The sequence below is a fragment of the Etheostoma spectabile genome, chromosome 8, assembly GCF_008692095.1.
Source record: "Etheostoma spectabile isolate EspeVRDwgs_2016 chromosome 8, UIUC_Espe_1.0, whole genome shotgun sequence".
Classification (NCBI taxonomy): domain Eukaryota; kingdom Metazoa; phylum Chordata; class Actinopteri; order Perciformes; family Percidae; genus Etheostoma; species Etheostoma spectabile.
Window position 1 is genome coordinate 477,678 of NC_045740.1, and position 9,870 is coordinate 487,547.

Below are 9,870 nucleotides of genomic sequence, written 5' to 3' on the forward strand. Positions count from 1 at the left end.
CCTTAAGTGAAAACTCTTCTTATTGGTCAAATGTCTTCACAAGAAAGGTGTTATTTTCCAATGCATGTCTCTTGAGACCACACCCTGCCACAGGATCCAAGTCAGTGTCACCTATTTTCAAACTACTTGAATACACATTCTTTGTTACAGTCAAGTCTGGCCCAGCAGGGGCAGCACCCAAAGGCTCAGACAGCAATTACCTTTCCTTTAGGAACAATGAGCTGCCTGTGTGCTAAATGATAGATATGGCCTAATCAATTCTTTAGAGACAAAGAAAGAGAGGGGGAAGGTGAGAGACAACAGGGCCGGTCTTGATCTCTTCACAGAGACAAAGAATGAGAAACAGAATGCATATTTTCCGAACCTGGCTGCAGCGTACATAAACAGAAATACATTGTTTTCAAACTATTGTTTTTAACATTTTAAACCTCAACATAAGCCAGGGGGAGATCTATGAGAGTTGTTGAGATGTAACCATGTATTCTGAGATCTGAGACCCTTTTACTCTGTACCAGTGTGTCCCTTCCAATCAAAGTTGTCAACTTTAGCCTTACAGGATGAGTCTTTGCTTGAAGAATCCGGCTGACATCTTTGTCAATGAAAACTGAATCACTCTGGGTGTCGAGCGGGGCATAAACAAGCCTTTCTGTGGCTGAATTGCTGATGGAGGAAACCCAAAATGGCACTGTCATAGAGGTGTTGGAAGATGGGTCCTCTGAATCGTCATTAAGCGACAGTGTGCTAGCAGCTTCATTTGTGGTTCCATGATTTGAGTCTGACACTGTTGGGGCTTCAGTGTACCTGTCATCATGGAGACAGGTCAGGTGAGTGTCTCTGACGGCAGTCCCTTGCATGATGGCCTGGCTTGAGGCAACCATAACACAGTTTCTTTTCATTCACATATTTCTGTCTTTCACCGAAAGACTACTCTTTAAACTCAGGACAGCAGTACAGTCAATGTTTGCTGTCTTGACAGAACATACACGTTGGTCTTTGAGTGGACTTGGGTTTCAACATTTGTAACTGTGTATGTAGCACACTGGATTTAGCCTATTTTGTCTTTAGGATACCACCTTTCTGTAGGTGACTGAGGAGCGATGGCCCTGAAGACTTGTTACTCATTCATGGATAATTTAGTTCTGTCTATCCAAATGAGTAATGTAATCATCTAAGCAGTGGTTAGAGCTATTAAAATGAAGGGTGTGAGCTGGTGTGTGATTGAAAAAGTGGAGATGTCGCCCAGAAGTGAGATGTATGGGCCCCAAGGGACACTGAGGCTGCGAGTCTCAGATGGATTGTTCATGACCTCTAAACAGAACAGGACTGATGGACTGAGCCAGAAAGCATGAAGGTAATGAGGTGTTGTCTGTTGAACCCATGTGACACACTTTGTGGGTGATGATGATGAATCTGTGCAGGATTTTATATAGCATAGGGTGTCAATTAATTTTTAACATATTTGATCCTCTCCATATGGATTGATATAATTGGCAGAATGTATTGGTCAATCTAGCCCTGGTTGAATTCAGTTTCCAAAATTCAATGAACTACTGGTCCACTTTAAAGCTTAAGCTTTTAAAAGGTGAGCCATTTGCCAAATTTAATCTTGCCACCTTAACCACCATATGGTTTCTAGAAAGTGAGATTGTATACGCCACCCAATTGGCACATACAGTCAGCAATACAGGATCTGTTTCAGGGCATGAAGTTAACTTTTTTGATTAACTGCCACTGTCACTTTTTACCAGCCACTGTCACTTTTTACTTTTTTTTGCCTCATAAAGGTGAAAAACAGGAATTGCTGTGTCTCTATATGAGCCTACTCGTGGACGTTGAGCCGTTGCTTTAGTAGGGGGGACGGGCTGGGACACACAGTCATGCAGTTTGATAAAGTACTTCTTGGACTTTAACTTCTCATTGCACCTTCAATGATGTAGCTGTCATCAATTTAGGTCATCCTGTACATCTCATCTGCGGTTTTTCCTGCATCCAGCGTGTGTGATTATGTGTGTGTGTATGTATGTGTGTGTGCATGCGTCAGTTGTGGGGTGAACCGAGCAGCAGCCCCGCACGCAGCAGCAAGATGACAGGATTGAAACAGCAGCAACTTTCAGCAACTTTATAGTGGAAAAACATTACAGCGTCCATTGATGTTAAAATGTTTACAGGTTGGCAGGACGTCTTTTGCTGTACATTTTATTGGTGAGATTTTCGAGTCACACTAGTCTTGTCTTCATATCAGAAACAAGGAATTTAATTTGACTCACTCCCACTTGGTCAGTGGCTGCACGTGGGACTGCTGGAACTGTCGCGAGTAATGAAAATGCTAAGGTGGCTCCGGCTGTCAATCAATGTCTTCCTGTGTTGCCGGCCCCTGATTGGTCCGGGCCTGTAAGCAACTGTGTACCCTGCTTACTGATAGTTAAGCGTCTGAATCACTCAATTCTCATTGGCTACCAGCCAACGTGGCAGGTTGATTGACAGTGTTACCCGCCAATTGCAAAAATTACGGCGGGTGGACGGGTGTTAATTTCATGCCCTGATCCATTTACTTTAGCTGGGCCAAGTTGAGGCCATATTAACAATATGGGTGAATTGCTCTGACATTCTGGTTACCAGACAACGACACCTACGGACTTTGTCGATACCCTGAATTTTCCTGGAGCACCACCATCAGGTTAACACTTTTGGTATGTGAGTCCTTGAAAAATTGTCAACTTGGAAATGAAGGCTGCGACAACAAGAAAACACCACACATACCTATGTAGAATCTAACCAAAGTCCCATATTGGTTTCAGTCCTGTTAAAGTATTCAATATAGGAGTCATTTTTTTAAATGCTAATTACATTGGATCTATAATTTCCAACCCAATACCAGCCCATACCAGCCATCCAATACATTGGTCTCAATTGCCCGATGGAAATTGCTGAACTCTTGTAATAGAGCCAACTCCTGCTCCCTGGCAGCAGGACAGCCACTGAGACAGCTGGGCTTTCTGCCTCTGCCCTTTCTTCCCACCATCCTTTCTCTGTCTCTACAGGCTGCACATGTGTCCTGGTGTCCTGAGTGTTTCTGGCCAGTTTGTGGGTTGAGTGACAAATGGGCGGCTGATGGGTGCTGATGGGTGCTGTTTGGCCCGCTGCAGCAGTAAACTAATGACCCTCTCTCAGCACAACCTTTCAATTCATAAAATAAGACCTCTACTCTTTCTCTTACACTAACCACCATCAACTAAGACCTCTATCAGCACAGCACTACCAGCAGCTTAGCTTTCCCTGTGACCTCAGACTCTCAGGCTTTTGGTGGGCCAGTGCAGAGGAGGTGGGATGTGGTGTAATTTGGGACTGACTATAGTCTCCTCTCTTATCTCAGTTCGGCAGTGTTAGTGCATAGAAACCAGTCTTTAGGAATCTTATTTTGTACTGTATATTGGCTCAGGGATCCACATTGATACCACATTCAAACTTGCATCACCTCACTTGATCTCCATCAGTGTTTTTGCTTGTGCTTAGTATAGCTGTGTGGATGTGGATGTCTGTTTGTCTTTGCCTGCTCTTAGTCACCTGTCGCACACAGTGATTTAGTACCGAGGCATTTTTTCTAACAGACTGAAGTTTCATTCCTTAGTGAGTGTAGTTTCTAACAACATATATGGGCTATTTGGAGAGCTGGGATTGGTGGCTGTGCATGTTCAAGGAACTTTATGTTCTTTATGTTATGAGCTTGCAAATCGATCTGAAAATTCTTTGATATAATAAACCTTTAACATCAAAGACAGTGTCAAGTGGATTCCTTGTCAACTCATCATCCAACATACCACTTCATACACCACATGAGCTTACCTGCGAGTGGTTGGCAGTGGACGAGCTGCAGTCTGCCATCTGCCTTCTTTGTTACCTTTCTCTGTCTAAAATGCCATCGCACTATAGCTGTCCGTTTCATTGTTGGTTTCATTATTTTGCACTAACTGTTGCATGCAGTGTAATTGATTTTTACAAGAAAGTCCTTTGAGACATGGTCACAGTTTATGTCTTCGCTGATATACTGTGAAAGAGGAGAGTTTATGTGAATGCTGTAGGTAAATTTCAATGTTGACCCTCTTCTTTCTCTTTGTCTGCCCACTTCTCTGCCTGCTAGTTGCATTCTCCGGACTCGGCTTCACCTCCTTCTACCTGGCGGGGAAGCTGCAGTGTTTTACGGATCAAGGTCGAGGGCGTAGCTGGCGTCTCTGTGCCATGGTGCTGCCTCTCTACAGCGCTATGATGATTGCACTGTCCCGGACCTGCGACTACAAACACCACTGGCAAGGTCCGCCTAACAGCTCAGACATGGGACACATGGATAGGATTTTCCTGTATTTATCAGAATTAATTTCACCAAAAATGCTGCTTTGTTAATCTGCTTGTGTAAGCCCGAGAAGGATTGCTGTGCGGAAGTCTTTTCAATCACACCTGGCTCAAGGCGTTTTTATAATTATTATACAGATCATTTATAAGGCAAACTCAGCGTGATGCTCATTTCCTACAGCTGTGCTGCTGTAATTTTTTCTTAACATGATCAGCATGGCTGATTAAAGAATCAAGGAAAGGCTGAACTAAACTGTACAGTAAATCAGGCTGGGCAGCTTGCTTTTTTGCGCCACAGACTGAAAATTGTGTTGGTTAAAATGCTGGTTTTTGTCTGCTGTAGCATTTTTATTTCCTGAAAAGTGGCTAAAATGACAGTGAGGTGGCATTTAATTTAGCAGCCTCGAAAGAAAATTATAATTACAAGCTTGAGTTTTTGCATTTCTGGTCTGGAATAACTGGAAGGAGACTTTGGGGGACGGAGGGGATGCATATGGTCGGGGTGTGGGAGAGAAAATGTGGTATGATGACAGCTCTGTCTTATGGTGTTAATTAGTTTTAGAAAGCCATATGTTCATGGTGAGCAGGGCCGCTACAAAAACTCTTTTAACAAGCATGGAGCAGTTACAGGCAAGCCAACCACTTTTTGAATCCTCGTAGTATGTCTTGGCTGTACACATACTTTTTTTTACTTACAGTCTGGCAGACTGTAAGTAAGAAGCAATGCCCATTAAACTCAAGGGGGCCCCAATCTGCACTCAGTGTAAACACAAGCTGCAACCCCCATTAGCCATGGATGCAGAGCCACGTTTGATGGATTATATTCTCACCATCCCTTTTCGCACTTTGGAGGTGGGTTGGGTCTGTCATCCGGAGGGAGAGGCCGGGTTTCTGTCAGTGAGGCAACCAAACTAATATATTGCATCAAGTCACAGTCTATTAAATTCAGTTGACAGCAGTCGATGAAACATTCACAAAGCAAGTTCATGCATTGTATAGTTTACGAATGGTGGAAATCGAAAGTATATTATTTTTTCGTTTCACCCAGAAAAAGAAAATAAAGGGAGTACGGTGAGCGCTAATGGAGAAATACCATTTTTGATATTATGGAATCCTTTACTTCAGTTGTTCCAGCCACCTGTCGGCCATGTCATATTGATCTATACCCAGCAATATAGCCTTAATATTCAGCAAGGCAGTGTGATATTATGTGATGTATTATAGCTTAAAGGGCGGGCAGGTATAATTCCAAACTGTTCAGCGTGGGTGACAAAATGACAGAGACAGCCTGTCCAAAGGCAAGAACAGAATCATTGCTTTGCCCTTCAGTTTACTTTTATCATACTCTAAACTAGACAGGAATGACAAATGCTCACTGGAACATTATTGCACATACAGTACAGTGCAGTAATGGCTAATCGATTGTGCTCATTCCAAGAGCAGGTGTTATTTTTCTTCCTCCTACATTTAACTATATGTGCATCCCTTAAAATATATGTGTGTGTGACTTTGCAGACGCCTTTGTTGGAGGAGTGATCGGCTTGCTGTTTGCGTACATCTGCTATCGCCAGCACTATCCACCCTTTCTGCACACGGACTGCCACCTGCCTTATGCCAGTCTGGCTGCCGCCGCCCACACGCCCTCGCATCCCCAGGACGACCCGCTGCCCACTGACAATGCCACCACCCTTCCCCTGGAGGGCTTGACTGAAGGGCCAGTATGACTAGTGTCCACCACCGAGACTACCCCCAACACCCTCACCCAGCCACTGAACCCACCTCCCCATTCCCAGTGACTGACTTGCTCTTGTATACATTCCAGTGGACAATAATACACGTCACCCACCTTCATACTGTTGCACCCTGTCTCGGTGACACCTACATTCCCCCCCCCCCCCCCCCCCCCCCCGTTTGTTTCATTTTTTTATTTTTATTATTGTGATAATGTATCTGGCTCTTGCTCAGCAGCCGTGAAAGTCTATATTTAGATTTATCTACGAATATGGGACATCCCCGCTGAGAGGGAAGAGAGAAAAACATGTTGAAAACCTGAGAAAAAAAGTCTTACTAATGGCTGTGAAGGAAGATGAAAACATTGCTAGTTTTTGCTGGGATTATTTTGGCCTAATGAGAAATGTGGTTGGCAGGTTGTTTCATGCAAGAGTATATTTATTGTTTGGCTGTTTAAGGATTGGATCATTAGGTTGGTGAGAAATCCCATAACATGTTACAGCAATCAAACCATGAACTCAAACCAGTTAAACTATTAGATTATTGTATGTTGTATGTCACACTACGCTGCATATTCATTTAAAATCCAAGTACTTGGGCACTGCTTTTAGCAATTTTTCCAACATAATGCTAGAAATAGAACCAACTTGTACCAATTTAGAACCAAGTATTCAATATTACCTAACTTTACTCTTCTGCAATCACCCATTTTTTGGTATTCCATTTCTTCCCATTTCTTAGGGGCTTTGCAGTGCAGTCCTACATATTGCTCAATGGGTTTTTTGCCCCCAACATGTCCTTCCAGGCAGCTAACCCTAACCCTAAACATAACCATTGCCACGCTGCCTTGAAGGTGGTGTTGGGGACAAAAAACACGAAACATCCCGCATATCACCCCTTCCTGTCTTCTCTTCCTCTCCATGTCACCATCCAACTTTATTTTCCACAATCCCTGCATTTAGCAAATGTTTCCAGAGGTTGCACGGAGACAAGAACCCAAATTGTAGCTCAATGAATCTGATCCTGCATTAATCCTCATTAAGGAAGGTAAGCCACGGCTGCTTATGAACACATTAGGACCATATGAGGGGCTCTGCGGATTGACTGAGCATTGCAAATGGCTTTCAGCCCAATGTAGCCCCCACAAATAGACAATCTTGCATTCAGGAGACAACAGGCCTGAACCCGGGGCAGTGATGGTGATGTATTATTCATCCATAAATGTTCCAATATTTATGAAAATTTCCAGCCTTAATTTAGGGACTTCACATCGAAACAAACCAACAGCGACCAAAGATTTGTATTTTTTTTTTTTGTATGCAACCTGTTATGCTTTATCAAACAATATGACACACAGCCAGCTTACTGGTTCCCTATCAACAAAGCAATTTGCCTCTTATAAGTTTTGTCTGAATGGATGGATCATTTTGTTGCCTTGGTTACTATGTCTTTTTTGCCATTGCTGTGACATAAATGGGAAGATGCAATCTCAATTTACCTCTATTGCCCAACCAAGCTACATAGGAAGGCGATGATTATATATTTGCACTGAAAAAGTGAATGGTGAAAAAAAAGAGGACATAGCACATCAAAACGGCATGATATGAAACAAGCAGCAAGCCAAATGTAGAAGGTTATTTTGTAATGTCATTATCTTGTCAGAATGTTAGTCAAGCCTATTTGTCTCCAGTGTCAAAAGACCACACATTTGTAATGTGAAACAGCCACACCTTCAGCTACTGTTTGCTTAAACAGACAAAAGAAAACTTCTTTTGTCTGAAAAATTCTTTTATTAAACATGATTTATTCAAATCAGCCTCAATCAAGCCTCTATCACTGATGAAACCCATCGGCAGCTTCTGTGTGCGTTTGCATTCAGATTTTGATAAGGTCTGTCCCGCATGGATGCAATGCAAATTACTTTTACGCAGAATGAACTTTTCACCAGAAAGGAATAAGGTGCTGGACTATTCACATCTCTGTGATGAGAAAGTTTATTGGCGAGAAACTTGTAACTTCCTAGCTGGTTCCACGTCTTTCAGCAGCACCCGCCTAGAGATCTGGGACTGTGAGATTTTGACACTTAGAGACAGATATGGGGATGTAATGATTGTGAAACAGATGCATTGTGTTCTGCAGTCCTGCATTCACCTGACTTGGCGGCCTGATGTTTGTACTTCATTAAGTATTGTATCATGTGTCATTTTAGTATTTTCCTATTAGATGGTGCAGTGTGTATTGGAAAAAATGTTGTTCAGGAGTCATGTCTGTAACAGTATTTTCACTTTATCCACAATGGATGTACGTTTGCCTTCAAATCATTCCATGATTTGTTTTAATTTGGTGCTATAGATACTTTTTAGCAGTAGGTGTCAATTTTTTTTTCAAATGGTGAATGCGTCATTTTGACATGAAAGTTCAATTATTTTCTACAGAGAAAAAAAATATATTAGAGTACATATTTCTTTTCTTTTCAAATCATATGCTCAAGAGCAACCCGTGCTTGTTATTCTGTGGATTCTGTCATTTCACCTTCCCCATGGACTGAAGGGATAAAAGTAACTAAAAAAAAACAAGAATTATGAAATATTACTGATTATAATGAATAGATGTCTGAAGAAAAAAGAGTGTAAGACTTCTTTACGAATCTTTACGAATCTTTGTTCATGGCATGCCAGTTCCATTTGTGAGAAAAGTTTTCTATGAATAAGCATGTCTGGCCTTGAGAACTCTTTGAGCTGTGTTTTGCTGTTTATATACTTTATGTACAATAAAGGACTGCAGCTGTGTGGAATTTGTCCGTGAAGAAAACAATATATCTATATAGCCTAATATATCTTGTCAAAGTGTGATCGTAGCAGCCTAATTTCTTTCTATGATAGTAACTATTAACCCTACTGATTTGGATTTAACATATCATTGGGAAACGTAAACAAAAGGTTTGAGGATCTGAACAATGTCCACCCTGTAATCAGAACATAAGTATTTCTACATCATTCCTTATTATATGCAAATAAACAATCTGGCATTTGTTCCTATTTATATCACTACTTTTTAGTCTGTATGTTAGCCGTCATCTTTCAAAACCAACTTTTCAGAGTAGTGTTTTTTAGCCATGCTAGAGATGGCAATGTTAGGGTTCAGTCAGTTTGCCCACCACTTTGTTTAGGACTGAAAAATCTCAACTGTAGCCTTGGAATTGACTACATATATTGCATGTGCCTAGAAAATGAATTCAAATGACATTGGAGGTCCACAGACTTTTCATCCAGCTGCATCTTCAGGTCAAATTTTTAATTTTGCGACAGATTTCGGTTTGTTAACAAATACATGCAAATCTAACGCAATTCCCAGAGGTGATCCTAGAATCTTTTGGTGGCCCATTGTGTGGCCAAAGTTTTAGAAAATGTTTGAAATTTCCTATAACAAAAACAAAGAATGAGAGCCTGTACATATGCAACAAATCAGATTAACACAATATTAACTCAATAATGCTTATTAGAACTCGGTAACACACTCATACATTCTGAAACAGCTGGTGTTTTTAGCCAGAGATAGAAGAAGTTCTCACTTCACGTACGCAAGTAGAAGTACAGATACTTGTGTTAAAAAAAAAATACTCTGGTAAAAGTAGAAGTATGGATTTGACTTCTTTACTCATGTAAAAGTAACAAAGTACAGGCTTGGAAATTTACTTAGTAGCCTTGCGAATGACAACCATTTTATATGCAAAGCTACCTGGACCAGACAGAGGTTACTAGAGCGCAAGCTGAGAAACTTCAGTGGACATGG

The 9,870-nt window shown here is 41.6% G+C and overlaps 1 protein-coding gene across 1 annotated transcript in view; it reads left to right on the forward strand.

Annotated features, from left to right (window-relative positions):
* The window catches only part of plpp4 (phospholipid phosphatase 4), a 53,573-nt gene extending 44,705 nt beyond the window's left edge, over positions 1 to 8,868 (forward strand). Inside the window, exons 6-7 of the mRNA XM_032524105.1 lie at positions 4,139 to 4,309; positions 5,863 to 8,868. Of these exons, the coding sequence (XP_032379996.1) occupies positions 4,139 to 4,309; positions 5,863 to 6,071 (380 nt within the window). The 3' untranslated portion in view covers positions 6,072 to 8,868. The remainder of the gene's footprint in view (positions 1 to 4,138; positions 4,310 to 5,862) is intronic.
* The last annotated feature ends 1,002 nt before the right edge of the window (positions 8,869 to 9,870 follow it).